Source organism: Lytechinus variegatus, chromosome 10 (assembly GCF_018143015.1).
Source record: "Lytechinus variegatus isolate NC3 chromosome 10, Lvar_3.0, whole genome shotgun sequence".
Taxonomy (NCBI): domain Eukaryota; kingdom Metazoa; phylum Echinodermata; class Echinoidea; order Temnopleuroida; family Toxopneustidae; genus Lytechinus; species Lytechinus variegatus.
Window position 1 is genome coordinate 9,682,455 of NC_054749.1, and position 23,224 is coordinate 9,705,678.

A 23,224-nucleotide genomic window follows, 5' to 3' on the forward strand; every position below is an offset into this window, starting at 1 on the left:
TTTCAACAATGTGAATCACATATTCACATCGTCGACCATGACTGTGAACACACTGTTAAATTTGAAAATGTGTGAATAATATTTTCACATAGTATACACAGCGAACACACTGTGTGACACTGTGTGATTATCAGCAGGGATGCAATTACAAATTAAGGAAAAGATAGATAAAAGAAAAGCAGTGAATCTTACATCAGTAAGTTTGAATTCTTCAGAGTCATTGACGCCGTCAATTTCAGTCTCTCCTTGGTTGCTGAAATTGTAGCTCTTGCAACCCTTTTCGAGCAGTAGGGTGTCTGGCACAAGATAGATACGAATAAAATGTTCATTATTGAAGACATAAGATAGAGCTTGTCTATCGGTTTTTCAGCCATAGAGTGTAGGATAGTCTGTGAATATCACATGGTTCAGTAACAGACTTATAGCGACGGGCTGTCAATGGAAATTTTCGAACATAATAACCTCCTAGATTAGGCGTAAATGATGGTGTAGTAGTCACACTCATCATATAGATTAGTGTAATCATGAAGAATGCTGACAAATAATCATATAGGCAAATAAATCCTGATCAACTTAGCTTCATGATATTATCATGGCCCTGTGAAGCGGGCCACCCCCGTGTATTATTCTCCGGAATTTGGTAGGTGTAAAGATTGAGAAAGGGTCAGCATTCCAGTAAAAAAAACTCCTTCCCAGGGCCCTGGATATTATAAAATGTATCAAAACTCTCTTTTTTCTAAAAATGAATTAAGTGGATTAGCCTCCTGATTTCAAAACAGAGGGTCATGGGTTCAAATGCCAGCCATGGCGTAGCTTTCTTAAGTAAAACATTTATCGCAACTTCACCACGACTTTTGACCAGAGTTTGAATTTTACCCGACTTAAAAATACGGGCCTATGTCTACAAATTGCCATCCACAAAATGATGGTTGAGCCGTATAAAGCAGGGCAAGCTTACCGAGCACGTCTTGCCTGTAACCAGATGTGATCTGGTAGAAAATGTGATATGATCTCTCAACACCGTTTTGTCTGATTACACGAGACTTCTCCAGAAGATCTGCAAGACAAATTCAAAATATTTATATACATGTTTTTAAATCCATGTTGGGAGACTTTTCATTACTCAGTCAACAGATATTACTTTTAGGGGGAGGGGCAAGAAACAACGAAAAGGGGATATTCTACTTCTCCTATATATATATATATAATAGAAATAGTCTGCTTCGGCAAATGTAATAAAATAATCACAAAATGTTTAGAAAATGCCGTAGAAATAAAATCGTAGATTTTAAAAGTAGAATAGCTCTCAAAAATAAAAGTTAAAGTCACACATGAATACTTGATGCTAGCTTATAAAGCGACCTTCTGGAAATTATATAATGCACAAGTGTATCTTTCAACAGATTTTATTACATGTTCAAGTATTTTGTGCAAGAAACAGATGTAGGACTATTAAACCAACACAAAATATGTTCAAAGCATGACTGGTTTTAGATTAGTGCTCTGTTTTTAAAACATTTTTTTTTAAGAATGAATGTCAACTTACAGGTCTCAATATCGGCTCCAGCCAGTTTGCCGCTTGTGCCGAAATGGATACGGATGAATTTACCCTGGAGGGAGAAAACAAACCACAATAAAAACCATTTGACATGTAAATGATAAGAATGAATGGAAGTTTGAACGATGGACCGTCTAAAAATAAGCTTATCAATTTGGAAATGTTTGATATCATGTAATCATTCATTTTTATCCAACATCACTGAGGAACAAAACTTATGAAAACAATGCTTTTGAAAGGAAAATGAGGAACATTAAGCCCCCAAAATAAATTACCAATCATATAACGGAATGTTTAATCGAGTTATCAACTGATTGAATAACTTACAAGACACATTTTCATTGCTTTCATAACATTTTCCTTTTTTGCTTAAAGATCGGCAAATTTTTACCATGAAAAATTACACATCCGTCCATGTCAACATGTTGTACATCAATCAATCAAAAGCCATTTAAAAGAAGATTCTACTAAGATTATACTGTCTTTATATTAAATGTGATTGTCATACTTATAATTTTAACCAGTACTGTAATCAGGGACATTCCATCTTAGAAAAATGTCATTATTTATAGAGGTAAAACTGCTAGATTCTGACAACCATGAAAGTAATCCTATAAGTGGCCGATTAAACAAACCGATCAAGTTCCAGTTGTAATAATAATGATAATGATAATATTAATAATAATAATGATAATAATAATAAAGTTAATAATAACGGTAATCGTAGAAATAATAGCAATACACTCCAAACAAGTTTTAGCCAATATTGGGTAAAATGGGAACATTCATGTTGGTTGGGTAAAAATATATTTTGGGGAGTAAACAAATATTTTGTAAATGTCTCCAGATGTTGCGTTGAAATAGCCCAATATGGGGTAAAAATACCCAGCTCACATGCATGTTCCCTTTCTACCAATATTGGGTAAAATTTTAATGTGTTTTGAGAGTGTAGTTATTATGATAATAATAATGATGATGATGATAATAACAATAATGTCGAATTGATAACTATGACAATAGTATAATGTTACTGATATTAATAACATTGATAACTCGCATTTGATTGTTTGATTTGCGGTTGACTGTAAATCGCTGTTTATCAATTGGTACTTACGAAACGAGAAGAGTTGTCGTTTCTGATGGTCTTGGCGTTACCAAAGGCTTCAAGAGGGGGGTTGGTCTGGATGACCTGGTCCTCGAGATTACCCTACACATGATTGGTTGGAAGGAATGGTTGTCATGGTGACCGATGCAACAGCATGCATACACATGCCTCATTCGTATCAACATAATCATAGCATAGAGAATTAACTATTCTTCCATATATCATGCGCAATGAATATGCACCATTGATTGATTTTTTTTACGCAAGGCCTTTTCCCATGCAGTCATCATCAAGCAATGTAATAGATCATAGAATATGGAAATACCCTTTGACACTTTGGGATATAACAGTCATGATTTGCTTTGGAGGAGTGAGTCAACAATTACTCAAAATGAATCACAAGGGTAAGAAACAACTCTTTTGTCATATCCCTAAAGAAAAAAAAGGGTATCACCTAAGTCATTTTCTTTGCAAATTCAGCTTTTCTCCGATGATACATATATAAACTTCGAATTTGTGGTACATGTAGGTGTTACCATACGATAAAGCTGATTAATGGCGCCCTTTCCTTCTTGCTTCTCCAGTCACGTGATTGACGACATCATAATGTTTCCTTCACCGTTTGCATGGTGCTTGATAAGGACAGGCGAATTTTCTTTCCTTAAAACTACCCCTCTTGGAAACACTTGGCTATTTATCTTGTCTTACTTGGTACATATTGACTAAATCTCTAACATAAAGGCATGACAATAAAAACGACACGTACTGTATACGATACTTATTTACAAATACATTATGTAAAATGTACAGTTGTACGTAAATCCACACAATACACATAACATGTTCTGTGTGTAATAGAACTGTAAAACATCAGATTGATTTCAAACCAATCAATTACTAATTGTATCCCACGGGACAACATCCAAACGTAGACGACTTTCGTCGACCTGCACCAATCCAGTCCGATGCGTTGTCTTGTGAAAGGTAAGAAGACGGCCACTGATCTCATATTGAGACCAAGGTGGAATGTGCGTTGCCTCTCAATGACAGCATGGACCGAACCGTGTTCGCGCTGCTGGATCACGCGAGAAGTCTTCCAAATCCATGCATTCTTTAAAAGGGACCAGGCCCATGACCTTGAGCAAAAGTCATAGGACCCTTTCCCGCATGGACATTTCCATTTGTGGCTTGGAAGCACGAATCTCGACAGGAAGTCCGTCAATGTGTGTTTTTTTTAAACGAGATTGATCTTTAGTAATTTTGGAAAGAAGCTCTATCCGAAGTGGGAGTTGTGGCCATGTTGTGCATCTCCAGGTAAGCGGATCGCGACCTTCAGAAGGTCACTGACCCCTGTGCCCATTGACCTACAGCACGGTCGAAACCTCCTCGTTTGAATGTAACATATACCACAGATTGGTCCAAGATCATGCTGTGCATATATCTGACAGGGGGATCCAGGTCATGGTTTCTCAACACACTCACAAAAATGACCCGTTTGCCCTTTGACTTACATGTACAGCATGGTTTAACCTACTTACTGGTAAGAACATTTTCTTAACATATAACACTAAGGTCAAAGGTGACTCTGATGGATATTATCGCATTCAACCACTCAACGGGCCGAAACACGCCGTACCGCCTTTTAGAGAACGTCAGTGAGAACCAACTACAACAACCATCTCATATTCAGTCTACCTACGCATTTCATTGGGACTAAGAATACCATCTAAATCTAATGAAGTAGCAATCCAATTTGGAAGGAACCAATAAATTGATTCCCAAACAAAACTTTTGAATTGTGAAATTGAGAATCGACCGTGAACAACGCTCCCATAAATCAAACTTTTTGTATTATTACTTCATGTAAGTTTCATAATCTTTTAATGAGGTCAGCACTGAATTCAGTAAAGTCAATATTACAACTCAATCCGGACAGAATTTAACCCCCCCCCCTCGCTACTATATAACAAATAAAAAAATAGTAAAAGAAACAAATGATAAGGCATAATATCTATTCAAAAAAAGTTGTTGCTGGACATTCCCCCCAAAATACAAATGAATCTGTTAGATATAATACTAGTATTTCAATTACGATATTACAAATTTCGATGATATGGCTAAGATCTGAATAACGTAAGATTATCAGTCCTGAAGAATTTCGGTTAAAAAAAAGACTTGAGAAAATTGTTGTGTCAGTGGTCTCTAAAAGAGGCGGCATCACATGGTAAATGGAAATACCCAACAGACCGCCATCTTTGTTAACTAAAAAAAAGGTGGTGAACAGAGGAAAACAACAAATTAGCATCCGCACCCCAGCTGCAGGGTATACCTTAATCGCTAGATTCTGTCCGTTCGAACAACTTTGTCTAAAAGTCTTCATCACTCGTGTGATTTTTTGGAGTCAATTTGCTTTTTTTTTACGCTGGTCTAGTTAAAGCGACAAATAGGACCGGGACGCCATATATTCTCACCACTCGGTACGCGCCCTTATTTGTGAAAGGCGCGGAGGAACTGCGGCAAAGGAATACAGGACGCCCTCTTCCTACATGGCCAAAACGTTCTTGCAAGAAGAAAGGTTTGGCGCATTTGCATTGTCCGCTTAGACCGGGTCGGAAGGCTGATAAGCGCTGCGGCTGCCAAATCAGCACAAAAAAATAAAGACTAGTTAAGACACGACAGAACGAGACTGATTTCGACAGTCACAGACGGATATTACGGAACACACTGCACATGACATTGCTAGGAGTGGCGCCACGTCATGATGTAAGAGGACTGCCAATGATACATCATATATGGAATTCTTTATTGCTCATGCCTCAAACTAGTGTAGTATTCTCTTTTTTATTCTAATCTGATCAAACATCGATGTCACGGGTATATCTACTCCTATTATCAATAATCATCGTCTATGTTTCTATTCAATATGAAAATAGGGTTCCGAATCAACTTATGAATTGTATTATTTTTCATTGCAGAAGGGATTTTGAAAGTATTACTTCAATCTATTTAAGACATATTCAAAGAGATGAAGATATTTGATAAATCTCTGCCTGAAGAATATGACTATTAAAATGCGACGTCTTTTGGGTGGATGAAAGAGAGGGCATCGAGCTCAGTGGCGCCACAACTAGAATGAAAAACGAGACAGTGGTCCTGCCAGCGCTGCGAGTGAGCGCGGCGATGGACATGGTACCTTCTTCCCGCCCTCCGGCGTCTCTTGTTGCAATTTGCCTCCGGTGGATACACTAGCAATGTTGGCAAAATACTGGATGACCTTTTTGGTGTTTTCTGTTTTCCCTGCACCTGACTCTCCACTGGTGGTTGTAAAGGGTGTGGTGACATTGGTAGCGGGATCGGGTAGTGGTGGAGGTGGTGATAGTTGAAGTGCAGTAAGAGGTATTGATAGAATAGAAGAAGGTGAGACGTAGGTGTAGGAGAAGGAAATAATTCATTGAAGATAGGAGTAAAATGAAAATAAGAAGAGCATTGTAATAATTTTTAGTTCATCAAAATGCATCTACCTGAGCTCAATTTATAGATTAAAAAGGAATGGTATTAGCGTATAAATAAGCATGAAAATGGATTGCGCTAATCTAGTACATGCAGAAGCGATGGACTTTATTTTTCTCAGCGTGCATTAACTCATCGTTAAATAATAGTAAACGTCGAACACTCAGATCATGCACTGTACATTGTTACTTGAATTACAACATATCTTAACGAACATTTAGTCAAGACAAACTGGAACAAAAAACTATTTTTTTTCTTTTCTTCCTTAACACGATAAACCTTTATATAAAATAAATCAAAGAAATAACTTCTGTAAAGCAAGCTTTGAAATAAGATTTTTTTTCCATGCGATATCGCATTCTTTGAATCGATGCTATTTTTCAGTCTAGGAATTTTAAACGTTCTTGTCCGCTTCATTCTACATGCTGATGCAATATCTATTTTTCTTATTTTAGAATGAATGGTTATTTGCTTTTTCATGCTCATAAGAGACAATGCAAAATTAAATTCATTTTATAGAAACAGAGAAAAATAAAATATTGCTTGGGCATTGACTTTTTCGTGCTTTGGAAAGGGGTGGAGAGTCGCCCTAACTAAAACTACGAATATACAATGTTGATATTCCTACGGTAATAGTAGCTGAATTCAATTCCCATTTTAATAAATTTGAACTTAATTCCACAAATGGCAGCTTTTGGAAAATTACCTTTAACGTGGAAACTCGGTCATGTTTATAGTTTTTCAGATACTACGCATATCTGATAACAGAATATGAACTCAGCTAAAATTTACAATTCATATCTCGTCCTTGTGACGTACCTTATACATATTGATCAGGTGTTACATACTACAGAAATTACAATGTCAACAAAAATACGCAACAATGTGACATAAATATGAGAAATCTACACCCATAAAGTGGTACAATGTCTTCACAAGTTGAAAGGTATTAATCATTATTTAGCGAATGGAATTTGGTTAAAAGTAAGAATATCATAGAAAGCCATGGTGAGCACACTTTCTCAGCACCTTGTATTTGGAATGATTTGCCATTGAATTTCAGAATTGTATCATTATTAGAGACTTTCAAATCTAAACTGAAATCATATCCCTTTCTAACAGTATTAGTTCTTGGCACTTTGACACTAATCCAGACTTTCTAATTCTTCCCTTTTCTTGTGAGCCTCGGAATAGAATATTTCTAGAGAGATGGCGCCATATAAATGCACATTATTATTATCATCATTATCATTATTACTAATATTATCATAATGCCAATCTTTTAATGTAATCGATAGTGTTGCTATCACTACATATATTCATTTCTGCGTCTGAAATTAAAGGCCTTCAAAGATTATCTTCATGAAATCTTTATGAATGGGAGAAAGTAAATGACAGCTGATGGAAAACTTCATTACTGGTTCAAATCAAATTGATATCGTACGCCTTTAATAGTAAAATACAATGTAAAGACATTATACCATTTGGGTTAGAAACACTCTGATTTAAGTGAACACCTAATTATCGGACCGTCTATAATCTCAAAGTTATCTTAAACGTTATCTTAAGGTTTGGGAAGTCATGCGGATCGAAGACTGCACACTCTTCTATAAAAGAGAAAAAACAAAGACTAAAAGAAGAAAAAACATGGTTTGTTGAAAACAACATATACGGAGACTGAATATATGTATACACACAAGACAAAATATGGTAACGAATCATATTTGATACATAAAGTTAGGAACCGCAGACGTTATTGTTATAACTTTAAACTAAACTCCTTAGATATCAACATGTGTTTTTTATGATTAGAAATGAATAGGAGAATGACTCGAAATAAGTATAATAAAAATATCATTACAAGTACTAGGATAAATGCATTAACTATGGATTTTTCGGCAGACAGAGAACTAAGAATCATTAAGTCACGATGAGAGTTTGTCTTTCCATAATATTTTTTCAATCATTATGTTTCACAAATTCCTTTTTATTTCAGAGCAAAGTGTTTAATAAAAAACGAATGTCACAGCATAATTTGGTATAATGCATCAAAGTTCCACGGTATAAAATGTTTATTTTTCCTGTTTAATTTTGACGTGAATGAATAACAAAATCACTATATCATTCTTGAATAAATTACTCACGTGATCAACATGGACTGGTTCTCGTGGTCTGTTTGATAAAAAGACATTTTCATTTAGTCGGGGTTTAATTACCGTATAGCAAATAAAAAAAATGAAGAATTACTGTGAATGTAATACATTTAATTAAAAAGATACGGATGGATAATTTTATTCAAAACAATTGATATAATGGCGATGTTTTTCAAAAAAATTCGCCAATCATGTATTATAGTCCGTATATGAGCATTTACATTTCCATGCAAAAAAAGTCGAAATGAATCTATGCACTGTAGATTGGAAAAGAAAACTCAGAAAATATACATAGGTTCATAATGAGGTGACGTTCAAATAGAACTATACCGTACTTATTGTCATCTTTCAATTATAATTTTCACAGCGACACTTGCCAGAGATCGAAAATATTACTATTATGATAAATTTTATACATCCTATTCGAAGGACTTACTCTGCAACATGTCGTGGTAGGCGTTATCAGCGATGGAGTAGACGTGGGGAGGCATTTCGGTACGCCTCTTGCCCTTGTAGAGCATGACGACCTTGTCAGTGTAGATAGGTAGCCTACGGTATGGGTTGATAGCCACACAGAACAGACCAGAGTAGGTCTATGGGATGAAATAGAAAGGAAAAAAGAATAGCCAGTTAGACTCAGTGAGAAATTATTTAAAAATCGTTTGGGATATTGTGATAAATAAAAAATTTACAGATTGCGGGAAATATGTTGTTTTTTTATCACAAATCAACTAAAAATAATGTTCACTATACTTCACTAGTAGAATGTTAGAATATTTGCCTAAACATCACTGAACCCTTGCAAAAGCTTAGACAGATTTCTTTCTGGTATATTGGGAAATTTATTTTGTTGCATAACACATAATAATAGTAATGATAATAATGATAATATATGGTATTTATATTGCGCACATATCCATCTTGTTATGTGCTCAAGGCGCTCCTATATTACCCGGCATTCACAGCGCACATAGCTTCAATATTACATCATCAATATTCCCTAAAAATAATACAAATATCATATCAAAAAACATATCGATACATCTTATAATACACTAAGATTTGAAAATCTTAGAAATATTTCTCTATCAAGAAGAAAATATATGAATAAAAGAAGTCAAAATGAAGAATGAAGAATATACAGCAAATCAAACGTGTTATATATTATTCTTGTTTAGCAAATTGATTGCATGTTTTATTTTATCATGTTAATTATTTCTATATAAAGGAATATGTATTTACACAGGTTATTTGATATTTATGTAATTGTGTACCAGCTAAACCACCATGACCTGTTTTTCACACTCACCTATTCATTTTTGTATTCATTTTCATTTTTTACCATCATTAAAGCGCCATTTATTACTTATAGTTGCTCTGTGAGAAAACTGGGTACGTAAATATCATACAAGTCCCCTTGCACGATCTAGTATCGGTTCACCATTGCAAAAGCTACCGGCTATACAGGCAGTGATGCCGGGCGGCGATCTGTGATAGGCGGTATGGGTCTGGTATGCGGTGCATCTTCTTGTGCAGAGCCATAGCAATGCCCATATTTAGCCTGGCTAAGGTTGGTACCCTTCGCCGGCGCCCCCCACCCGCCGAATCTCCCGCACGCGATGACCGCGTTTAACCCTCTCTTTCCCATCTCTTTGGCGCCTCCTTGCCATGCATGGGCATCGTAACTCAGCAGCATGACAATGTGTTATCCCGCGGCTTAAGAAGGGTTAAGAAGGAAACGTACCCAATTAGTAATTTGATTGATTGAAGGTGTTGTGATAGATAAAGTTCAAGTATTCGGTAGTTAGTCGGATGCCATTCATGAAATACGACAATATTAATTGATAAGAGTCAAACAAAGGTTATGAATGGTATATCTATATTCTGTTAAACATAATGTAAATCAGACACATCATTGTTTATACTCTCTAAACAGTGAAAGGTTTGATATTGAACGCAATTGCTGAGATCCGTTCTTCTCATTTAGAATGATTTTATGCATATCTTCTTTCTCTCTAAATTTACATCAAAATTTGCATAAAATACAAGTTCTATGTCTGTATATATTCATGAAGACTTGTTAAATATTGCATTTACGATTTGAACCATCTGCATGAGTTTGAAAAAAAATGTTTTGAAATTCGACCAGAAATGTACAGGATTCACACAATAAATCTTACGATTTCAACATTGTAAATTAAATTTCAGACTTTGCTTAACTTTGAAATAACATCAGATCTTTTAATACAGCATATCAGATACCTTATTGCGATTTATTGTATTAATAAACACTGAATATCAAATTCTAATGCTACGGTAACTTTTTTTTACAAAACTTATAATATGAAGTATATAATTCAATCATACAATGTAAAAACAATGAATGATAATATTTGATTGAATACAGGTAAAACATAGAAAGCTGGGGCTTGTGTCGGTATATGCTTGTAAGAAAAAGTGTATATTAGATATTTACCCTAAATTTGCCTACAATTATAATGTTTACCTCCTTCAATACCTCTAAACTACTCTTTATCAGCTTCATCGGATTTTATGTAATATTATGCCTTCTCATTTTTACTGTTATTAAGAGTAATTTCACATTTGTTACTAAATGGATTTTTTTCGTTATACATTATGTAAAAACCTGTTTTTTTTTGGTGGGGGGGGGGTTACATACTCAGTTCCTGATGATAATCTAAATCAAATATAGAAATTTTGAATTCCTCCAACATGCATGAATCTACCGTAAGTGTTATTTCTGTCATTTTAATTAATTATAATATTTTCCGTTACTTTTTATAAACTTCCCCTTTGTATAGTATGTCACATGTCTGCGATGCATACGTCACCCGTTCGCAATGTGTGTCTGTTATTGTATCTATCTATTTTACTATTGTCGAGGTTTCTTTCATTGCGGTTTATTGAGATTTAATTCATTTAAGATCTGTGTAAATTGCTCTTGAAGAGCATGGGTGAATCACGGAGGGATAAACATATTGACTTAGTGACTGGTATAGGTCATAAAAAACACCATTAGGGGGATTCCGAAAAGAGTCTTTTGGTCTTTTCGATGAGTGTGTCATTGTCATGTATACGATCCGCGGGCTAAGCTTAAACGCGAGAAACTCTTCTTGGCAAACATGAAATAAACAATAAAAAAACGTGTCTATTTAAATGTTGTTTGGTATTCACATTTCTAAACTGAAGAGTGACTGTATGCACAAATGTGATTAGAAAACTGAAAAGATCATAGTGATTGAATATCAAATATAAATTATTAATAAAATATATTTTTGTTGTTTTCAAATCTAATATTCGCTTTTCTTATTTGTCTCCGTTTAATGAGCTTGTCTAGGATTAAATGCATGATATATATGTTAATGCGTCGCACACACCACGAACCGTCCTCTCTGAGCACTTCGATGCGAAAGTTAAGCGCACTCTATTCCACGAACCGTCCTCTCTGTTACGGTGCCCGCTGTGGCATAAATAATTAACTTCAAGAAAATATAAAGATACGGGATGAAACTTTGGAACCTGAACTTTTTAACGAAGACACTGGTAAATTATTTGCTCTCCTTGTAGGTGTACTTATTGCTGGTTAAAAAAAACTTTTCTTTAAATGCGTTTTCTACAAAAGTAACTTTAGCATCGAAGTGCGCAGAGAGGACGGTTCGTGGTGCGTGCGACGCGTCGTTTTATACTTTCCATTATTACTCTATCGTTTTTTATTTTTATTTATTTATTTATTTATTCATTTATTTTCTTTGGGATGCTTTTCTCATTGTTTCGTCCTGCACACGACAAAGTAAATAGTCCATGTGTTGCGTTTAACCTGCAATATTTTGTGAACTTTTTTGCTCATTGCACTACTGGATTAAGAAGAAAGATGACAGTATTTATGGTTATGAGAGCACAGAATAACAAGAACGATAACATAATTTTTTTATTATTTATTTACTTGCAATACATGTATAACGTCTTCAGACGAGTCGTCTCAGTTGATATAAAAGGAACATATTTTATGTTTGAGTGTTTGTGTGTGTGTTTACTATACATTGTACAGCTTCCCAAAGATGGAGGCGGTCACTTTCAGTCGAATTAAGAGTATAGGTAACAGGATGACTGCCAAGAATAAAAGTTTCGGTCTATTATTAGGGTGATGAATAGCAATAGAGTGAGTAATACGGCTAAATACAGAGTGGTATGTGGTCCCTAGTGGCGCTACGGAGAAAGCATTATTAACTTATTTTGCTGCAATAACTTTGGTATTTGTTTCGGGTACATGTATGTGAGCAATATAATCGAGCCGTTCTTTGATGAGCACAAAAACAAAACGCCATACGTGTTTTCATACAACTGTACATATCCTTTTAAACGAATAATAGCAAACGATCATTTTAAAGTTATCACTAAATTGACAATTGCTTTATACTCATAACGGAATAAAGAAATAAAGTACTGTACGTATAAATTTGATAAATATTGTATTATTTATATCAAGGTGTATGAAACCAGACATCATATTGTAATTGTTGGAAATTGAAACAAACAACAATAAATCGTTATACGGTATAGAGCCGTACATGAATTATTTCGGGAACATACACACAGCTAGAGGGATTCCCAATCTAAATAAAATTACATTTGCAATAATATAAAATAATTAATTGCATTAAAAAAAGGCTGCAATAATATACAACTACATTCTTCCCTGTAATCAAACGAAATTGAGTAATTATTTTGATTTATATACATGACAAGATGTATTATCAATATTTGTGAACTCATTACATTTCATTAACACCTGTAATTCAGAATTATCTCAAATATATCCACAGTATTATCTTAGACCAGTGTAATTATTCTCATTATTAACTTATGATAACCAAATTACCCCCCCCCCCTGAAAAACCCAATCACAAAATTACCTTTTTTGGAAATTTTGAATCAAGTTCCCCCACCCCCAAAAATATCCTCGAGTTTATAACGAATGAAATTTTGTGATTGTTTCATTTGCTTACTATACAGGTATACTACCTTTAGTTTTCGAACATTTTTAAATATAAGTTTTCATGAACAAATATTTTTTTTCCTTTCTCGCTCAGAAATTTTCATATCATCCCTATATCCATTTTCTTCTAGAAACCGAATTAGTGCTATCGACCAAATAATGACATTATTAACTATGCAATTTCCTTTTTTAATGGGGAGGGTTTAAGGCTCGGTTGATGAGAAGCCTAGCTTGGAAGTATGCAAAAATCATGTCTCGTATCCAAAATGTCAACTCCTTTTACTTTTGTACCCATTGCATGCCACTAGGTAACCTCATATTGCCTGCTATCTTACTCGACAGTCACCTTTTGAAGGATATATCGCACATTAGAAAAGATACCAAATGGTTGAATACATTTAATGACACAAACACGGAAACAAACATCTCATCTTATTGGAAATTTGTACAAAGGTCATTGAAATCTAGATACCTTGTAGAGTGTAATTATCCGGAATATGTTTTACTTCATTGTATATACAAATGCTAAACATGCTTTGTGTACATCCTCTTTATTTTAAAAATACTATTTTATAAGTTTATTAAAATATTAACGTACTAACTGTTGGTTAAAACAAACTTGAATGAATTATGATATTTTTAACCAATCTTCGGTAGGTTCATGCTGCTTAAAAATATCCCGAGAGTGTTTAATATTGAGGGTTCATTTAATCAACATGAGGGGGATATATAGAGAGAGGTGATTCTATTTCTCCCCGATAAAAGGGATATTTTAAAGAGCGAATTAAAGGGATAATATTCACGTATATTTTTGGGCGCGAAAAAAGGAAAATATGCAGGTCGAGAGTACTTCATCATGTTTGCATTAGGTACATAGAATTGTATGTTTAGTATAATATGAAAATGGGGGGGGGGTTCTAAGGAAAGTAATGACCTTCTTTTTGATTACAATGAAAAGCATAAAAGATGGTTTATTGATTTTGTGATGAAATAAACAACCCTTGGAAAGAACATTTATTCAAAATAGTCATGTGAGTTGTATCTTTGTTTGGCTGTTCCTTATAACTGACACGAATATATTTGGAAATATGCAAATGTAGAATATTTAGTGTGAAGGCCAGATCTAGTATTTTTAACATTTCAAAATGACATATACCTTTACTCTATAAGAATTATTGAAATGTTATTTCTTTCATCCCTTTGGGGTATTTTACATTTTCCTCTTTACAAAGTTTTAGGGTTAATCTGTTCCTTTGTTTTTACATGCTTTTATGAAAATTATCGAACACTATTTAATCGGGCGTTTTCAGTACTTTTCGAGATTATAATTGCTTCCTCCGTTCTTTGTATACCCAACACGAGCTGTTTATGTTAAAACTCACCCATTAAACGTCTGTCTAAATAGACCGCGGTTTTACTTGTTGAAATAACGTGTCTAAGCTTACGCACAAACTTGGCTTGTAACCCCTCGCTTCAGAACAACGGTTTTCGTGTAAGATTAAAAGTAGAGCTTACTAACAAATCAATTATAGGGTACAAGCTGTGTGTAAATAGAATCTCACTCTTAGCACGTTAATGTATGCCACTATAACACCAAGCCTGATCGATGGCATAGGCCTACCTGACTATAATTATGTACATTTTATCTTTTCTACCTTCATGAAAAGAACATAACGGAACATACATTAATAATTCATCATCATTGCCCTTCTCTCGCTCTTCTTTTTTTCGTATTGTGTTCTTGTTTTGTTTTGTGTTACAGGTATCCTGTCACAAGCTATTGCTTTCAGGGAACTAAGCCTTTTTATGTTAACAAATATGCTTTATATTTATATTTTAATGACAAATGGTTCTGTATAATTCTGTATTTTGTATAATGTTTGAAAACATAATATTTTGTGAAAAATTAAAGGTTTTTTGTGTGTAAATTGAATTGAACTCCAGACTGTCCAACATGTCTACAGTTTAAACATTATTGTGTTCGAAATGACAAAATAATTAAATGCAGGCTACCTCTGGCATGACAGATTTGTCTTGAATAATTTATTACTGAACATAATTATGTCCTTTTTCAATTAGATAGGCATACAAACACACAAACTGTAACAACAAGTGAGACCGCGAGGCCGGGTAAATTAAAGACTTTTCCGAGACTGCATCAGCGCAATAGGCATCTGCGGATCTCATTCAAACGGAAGGAATCTATCAGATGGAACAATTTTACATCCTTTCACCTACCCTCAACTGTTTGTACATGTTTCGTGCGAGTGCAAGCACGTATCCTGCAAATCATGGAGCTATTAACACAGATGTGCAAATACATATGAGGAGGGGGAAGGATACCTTGAACTTGAATGCATTATGTTTTTGTTTTTGTTTTTTTGGGGGGGATATGGGCGATATTTTGCACGAACACCCCCCTCCCAAAAAAAAAAAAATCCAGAAGAAAAAACTTTTTTTCAATAATTACTAATTTGGTATAAATTTGAGGAAAAAAAGAAGAACTCATTTGACTATTATTGAAGGAAAGTCAATAACAGTTAACATGTTGATTTTACTTATTTCAATACGACTTTTGTGAATATTGACATTTTGATCAATTTAATGTTATAATTCTATTCCAACTGTTTTAGGTGGAGGAAGGGGGGGGGGCAACTCCCCAACCAGTAAGGTATATGCCAATACTTGCATGAATTGTTTCAAAATATTGTAATAGATTCACAATTTAGATTTTGTTCGATCTACCATTAAAAGGCAATTTTATGAAGCATATTTTACATCAAAGAATTGAAAGAATTGAATTGACGATACTTTCCGGTCGTCGTTTGTTTGATACAAAAGAAATAAAAAAGTTTTGAGTTATCATTTTAACTTGATTAAACTGCAGGATATACACAGAATAATTAAATAAAATTGGCCGATGTATTAGAGTCTAAGATCCATTTGTATACTGGATGGGGATATCAACGTCCCATGAGAACGTCTCTTAAAAAAGCGTATATATCACACGAAGACGGGTGCGGCTGTTCCCATTCCCTGTAATTCAACGATTGCCTCAGACATCTGCTACCATATTCAAGGACTCTATTTCGGGACGCGACATCAGAACCGGCCTCAATTATGTGAGAGGTATTTTGACCCGACTACGGCCCCGCATACCAGTAACACTTAACCCTAACGGTTACCCCACCATGGGTCGTATTGCCTATATGTTCCAAGCCCAAGGGAGACGCCACACTTTATGCTTGTGTAAGCCTTTTCTTCGCTGAGAGCCTGAGACCCCCCATGGCAGATATTGTAGAAGGTACACGGCAAAAACCGTTGTGTTGAAATTGGTGTTTCACAGATGACCACACCAGTAAGTTTACTTCGGTGCTAAATTTACAGTTAGCTCAACACCGTCACCCATGGATGTTATAACTAAACCGTTGGTTTTACTTTAACACAATTTGGTGTCATGTTCGATATGTAGGATGTAAGTTTAACTTCTCAAGAACTTGGCCCTTCAGTGACACCAAATGGTCTCAGTTTTATCATCCATGTTTTTTACAGGGTAAGGCTTACTGCAGCCCTGATTAAATTTTCTTTGTTAAAGCCTTTCGAAGGTAGACTTTGTAAAGTTTATCAAGTTTACGTCAGTTCCGGTTTCAACGCAATTATTTTCAATTAGCACATCATGCTAATTAATTCAAATCATGATAACAGGAATAAAGCTATACATCTTTCCAAAAGAAATAAGCTGGATTTCTCTAGCGGAACAACGACCCAATTTGATGTCTCATTATTTTCACTTGATCGTAACTAAAAATCTGTTCTATGTTCAACCAACATTAAGTCAGCTTCTGTAACCTACTTCATTTTTAAGATTACGGTGCCTGCCAAAACCAACCCAAATCTTTTCGGAGCTGGCTTCATCTACGTATGTGTAAGGATAGTTGTCAGTTACTACGATAACTGTCAGATGCTCTCATTGTTGACTTCCCCCCCCCCCTTTAACAAGATATGTCAGATAAGCCACATTTTAGATCTTTAAAACTGTATAGGTCTAAGTATATGCGTTTTGGTAAAGCTGTTTTAATTTTATCACATATGTATAATGGAAAATATGTTTTATTCCTAAAAACATAAAAGTCAAGACAATAACAAACTTTTAGTCATTATGATTTGTTGTTACTGTATAATGTATAATCTAAATAAACGAGGCTTCAAGTGTAAGAATATGAAGTCACACTTGTGTATCTTCGGTAGATATTGAAATGTTAATACTATGTGAGATGGTTTACGTGTACTGTGGTTCAAAAGTTAAAATACTATTTCTGAGGGGTCAAATTTGACTAAAAATGGCACCACTTTAAAGGAGTAACAATAACTTTGAACCTCTAAAATGTCTTCATTTTTATTTCACATGTATCTGACAAGATAAAGGTGTACTTACACAGAGAAATAATTGATGTATAATGGTGACGTAAATTGGTCTAATAGAGTTTTAGGGTTCAGGGGTCAAGAGGTCATGAACTTACGTAGATAAGACCAGAGTAGTATCTCTGCCTGAGGTTCTCCAATACACTGGCTTCGTTGAGGTAGGTCATGCCAGCCATGTCTTCGATCTTGTCGAACTTAGGTGGGTTCATCTGCTGGGTGTCATCCTTCTTGCATGTGACTTGCTGTTATGGTCAAAGGTCACATACACAATGAGTTAACTTCAAAGATTCATACATGTTTTAATATAATGCTTATTGTACTTAAAACATTTTCTTGATCATACTTAGGTGGAAATGAGAGCACTTCACAGACCTTTATATTATATCACTACGTATGGTCAAACCTACTCTAGAGAAAAAAATGAGGGAGGGTTCTTCATGATCCTAAAAAATGAATTCTAATTAAAATAAAAAAAAAGGAAATCACCACACTAATAGAATTTAGAAAGTAATCATTTCTAACCTAAAAAAAACTTTATTAATCGAGAAAATATTCAGTAATCTAGCTTTTTCTTTATCGTATATTCCATCAATTTTTATCTGTAAGCTGCTTCAGTGAATATCTGGAGTTTATGTCGCACCTTTACGGCGCACCTAAGTTGTGGTTAAGTAATAACGCACTCTGATTTTGCGTGTTTACTCATTAAGCCTTGTTATCATCTGTGAGTATACCAACAGTATTAAGACAAAAACTTGTTACGAGTCATTATCCCATGTTATTTGCTTTATTTACAGTATACTTGCTCGTGGCAAAAACAAGTCCTGGAATGATGTAAAATCTTGTAAAATATATTATTGATTAGTATAACATTAATTGAAATCACTGAAATGTGATAGAATGTGATGTAATGATAAGCTCTCTATTCGGTAATGAAAAATATATTGAACAAAATTTTCTGTATTACAAATCAATTTTATCAGCGTTCTGGAAATTTTACCGAAATCTAAGTATCTAGGATTATGATAGCAATTTGTCGAGAGCGTTGGTGATATCTTCGAACCACTGAATGTTCACTGACTTTAATTTTCAACCGGATATTGTAATTCAGTAACTTAATTTAAGAAAATGTTCTGTATTCGAGAGTATAAGGTGCGTGATTCTGATAAACAAAGGAAATTTTAATTATAAAAGTGCAGTGTGTTATTATCGATCTACTGTCCATAATTTGTGGGGTATCTATTTTTATAAATTATTTTTTAATTTTTCTATTTTAATTTTTCATCATCATCTATAATATGATTTATATTTGATATAATTTACATCAGTAATATTTTAAGATAACCCCTATTCTTTGTTCAAATAATTTCCGCATATCCCCGATTATTTTCGATCACCTCCGATAATGTCCGATTTCCCCCCTGTAATTTCGAAATATTCGCGATGATCTTCATGCAGAATTACCTTTCCAGTGGCGGTTTTGACGGTGCATTCCTCGCCCTTGGTACTGATGATCTCACCCTTGATAAATCCCTGTTTCTCGTCATTCACCCAGCACATCTTTTTACCGTCGAAGGTCTGGGCCTGCGACTCGAGCTGGGACTTCCTGTCCACCTGCAAGAATTGATCCGATTCGTCAGCCATGGTGCCGCCGGTGCTGCTGGTACGATCCGGAGAGAAGGTTGAAGTCAAACGCTCAAAGATCCTATCATGAGAACGATACAAAGCAAAAAATAAATCATGACATTAGTTTTTATTGCTTTGTTTTATTTCATGGAAACAAGACATTACCACAACTTTTGTCAATGGTTTGAATTATGTTCTGTATTTCACATAGTAATTAAGGAGAGCACTCCGTCTTAATAATTAGTCCTATACAACATCAGCTTGAGATGATGAAATCTGTTTGACAAGGAGAGCGTTTCCTAAAAGACTTTCTTGAGGTTTTATTTTATCATATCAAATGAGGGTCTAAGTAAAAGGACTCAAACGAAAAAGCAACACAGTTCTCTTTAAATATGTAGGCCTAATAAATGTAATTACTAAAAATGTAAGCCTTTGCATTATCTAACGCATTTTAAGTCAGTATCTCGTTAGACAAAATAGACAGTTCTTTAACTGACCAAAGATCTGGAACAAAACTGCACGTTAATATGAAACCGGAAGTCCTTGAGAATTGAAAAAAATCAAAATGAAATTGATAAAACTCTACAGTGTGAAGTTATCTTGCTGTAGATCCTGTGATAAGAAGGCAGTGGACTCTGAAGAACTTTCTTAACTAAAAACTTTCATGACCAGGAGGAGAGGTCATAAAGAACAAAGCCCATGGGAGTTGAAGGCGCAATGGGAGAAAGGGTGCGAAATTGAATTCATAGAACCAACATTATTCTGATATTTAGAGTAAAAACAAAAAAAAAAATCCCTTTTTTATTTCTTTAAAAAACAAATAAACTGTAGATTTGCGGAAGCTGAAGCAAAGGTCGAAGAAAGCGAATATTTTGCGAGAGAGAGAGAGTTTATGGGGGGGGGGGGGCGTACGTGTAGATGAAAACGCGGGTATATGTGTGAGTGCGTATAAGCGTATGTGCGTGTGGGTTCCCGGTGTGTATGTTTGCATGCGTCGCCGTTTGTTCTATATCAGTGTACAAGATGAAGCGCATTTCACCCGAACAACACTTCTTACTGTTGAAATTAAATTTGTTTCCACTTTAACGATCAAAGCTGAATGTTTCTGCATGGCTCACAATAATCATCACATTAAGGAAGCATTCTCGCAGCTCCTTCAGACGGTAAAAAATAGCTATATCAATATATTGCATTCAAAGTAATCAATAGAAAGTATATGTATAAACATTATGTAATAAGACATTCTATCATTATCAAACCATTTCAGACAGTATTGACAATAAAAGGATGAAAATGATAATCATAATCATTCCGATATAATAATATCAAAGTAATACTATTCTACTCATATCAACAATCATGCTTATTAGTATCATACTGATAATGAATGATGATGATGATGTTAATAATAATAATAATAATGATATCTGTAATAGTATTGAAATGCCAAACTGATAAAGAAGAATGCTCTCAAAGTTGCAATGTCTACCATCGATTGAATCATTGCTTTATTAAGACGTTGTAGAAGACTACTAAATACCAATATCCTAAATAATATTGAAATTCGTGACTTATAATAAAAGGTAGAAATATCAACATTAGCCAGGAAAATTAGATTAGTTTGGCATTTACTGAGTCTTAGAGATATTTAGATTTCTTTGAGTTACCAAAATGCAAAATATACACATTGACAATGCTGCAAAGTACATATTCTGTAATAAAATATGATAAGATCATAAGTATAATTTGATATAATTCTAATAACTTCTGACGAAGCAAGAAAACTACGAGTCGATGAAAAATTCATTCATTCATACAAAAAAACAGATCAAGTTGTTTCAAAATGAGCAGCATTTGTAACATATAGAAAGGCTACATAAATTATTTTCAATTCTTGTGAATATTTAACTAACAAAGTATCTTACAATGGTCTAAAAATATAATTCAACAAACAATACGAGTACAAACCAACTATTTACTGGAGTATATACAATGAAATAAAATACTAGAAAAAAAGAAGAAAAAAGGAGGAATTAACTAATTTTCAAGATGATGACTTTTAAAATGGCGGATCATCTATGATCTTACTACTGATAGAGAAGTGGGATATGGAGGCATCTATACACTATCTGGTATATTGGCTCCGCGGCCCAAATATGGTGACCATGTACAGAGGCCTAGTAGGAGGTAGTCGGGTCGCGATATATTACACACAGCATGAAGACTGCTACAAATGAAAGGTCCGATTAAGCATTCTGGGTAGGAATTATATTGTTCGAATTGAGCCATTTGTCCTTATTTAATTTTAATTCAAAATATGTTTTCTGTTCATGGGGTATCATATAACATATCGAGAAAATTGACACTATTTTTGAAATGTCAGTGAGCAATGAAATTATATCAGATATTAGTTTTATGCTAGAATATTAAAATTATTATAGATATATTCAAGGAACTTTTGAAAATACACCAAAGTACTTGCAGTATAATACACTTACACACAGGTGCATACACGTACATATATACATAGCCAACAAACAGTAGGTATAAGAAACTACCTTTAAACGTTGAACAATTTCTTACTTCAATGTTTAATTGTCGCATTAATATTAATCTTCTAATCCTGTTTTATGGATCGGAAAATCGATCAATATAAAAATTGATTGAACATTAATAATATCAAACTTTTCATTAAAAATATCATTATGATTAGGCCTAGGCCTATTACACTACACCGGCATGGACAGCTTTGAACAGTCACATAACATTTACTCTTGGCATGGAAATATATATACTGGTACGCCACACAGTATTCACACAACAAATTTTGGCAGATTAGACATTGAAAAAATAAACTCGACAAATAGGTATCATCACTCCAGACACAGCTGCAAATTAATTTTCCTTACAAACTTGGTAATATCCCCAGAATCCGAGAGACTTCTCAGGTAGACAGAACGGTGTTGGATCCCCGGCGCTTCTTTCAAAAGTAATGAGATTAACTACGAAAAACCGAGAAAACCGACCAACCAATTAATTATTTTTTTGTAAGCTTCAATCCTCTTCAGTCTTCTTCGTTCACCCGATGGCCAGCTCCAATCACGTTCGAGTTGACACAATGATCCAAAGAACAAACTGAGTTATCCTCGCAAATAACACATATCTGGTAAAATCCGTAAAACAAATTATGGGCTAATAAATCGTCGAAGAAGATGCGATTGACAGCCTTTGGAGGGAATACTCTGATATCGGCAGGCGAGAACAAAAGCGGTCTTGTTGGATCCCGTATGTACCTAATAGAACAGGAATGCGGCGAAGAGAGATCACTTAGAAAAAAAAGGAAAAAGAAGAAATAGACTCGGGAGGTTTAGAACAAGACTTACCTTAGGAAGAGGAGTCAGAGGGAGACTGGAGACAGCCCTACTAGATTGCGAGCTAAAGCAATCTGTGACATGGACTACCCGGGCTCACTAACACCCATTCAAGTACCTCGGACTGCGACCCGGCTTCGCCCTGATTGGTCAGCTCTCCGGGTACACCCTGCCTCGTTACTTTCAACCAATGACGTCAAAAGCTGGCCAGAAAATTAGCATGCGCTTTGCATGAAACGATGCGGCCGGTAAGCGTGTGACGTCAGGGACTCCGACAACGGGTATGCGATTGGTATGCGAGGAATTTGGTAGGGGAGAATATTTCGATCGCGGTAGGGAAAGCTGCAGTGTATGCCTAGTTGGATGGGGGTGTATATATTCTTCATGCCAGATTTTCTGCCCTGCATCTCGTGTTAGACTAATGTTGATGGGTACCGTTGGCCCTCGGCCTGCCTTCCCATTTCA

General features: G+C 34.8%; 1 protein-coding gene across 7 annotated transcripts in view; it reads right to left on the reverse strand.

Annotated features, from left to right (window-relative positions):
* LOC446191 (myosin heavy chain) overlaps nt 1-22,876 on the reverse strand; it is a 70,445-nt gene extending 47,569 nt beyond the window's left edge. For 5 of the 7 annotated variants that reach the window (XM_041617567.1, XM_041617566.1, XM_041617565.1 and 2 more), the window contains exons 1-10: nt 22,772-22,875; nt 19,227-19,467; nt 17,864-18,007; nt 8,763-8,919; nt 8,318-8,345; nt 5,857-5,977; nt 2,673-2,765; nt 1,547-1,610; nt 959-1,057; nt 193-296 (exon numbers count right to left, since the gene is read on the reverse strand). In XM_041617567.1, coding sequence (XP_041473501.1) covers nt 193-296; nt 959-1,057; nt 1,547-1,610; nt 2,673-2,765; nt 5,857-5,977; nt 8,318-8,345; nt 8,763-8,919; nt 17,864-18,007; nt 19,227-19,406 — 990 coding nt within the window. In that variant the 5' untranslated portion in view covers nt 19,407-19,467; nt 22,772-22,875. Of the gene's footprint in view, nt 1-192; nt 297-958; nt 1,058-1,546; nt 1,611-2,672; nt 2,766-5,856; nt 5,978-8,317; nt 8,346-8,762; nt 8,920-17,863; nt 18,008-19,226; nt 19,468-22,297; nt 22,460-22,771 lie in introns of those variants that run through there. The other 2 variants (XM_041617564.1, XM_041617568.1) reach the window with 2 other exon arrangements.
* Nucleotides 22,877-23,224: the final 348 nt, after the last annotated feature.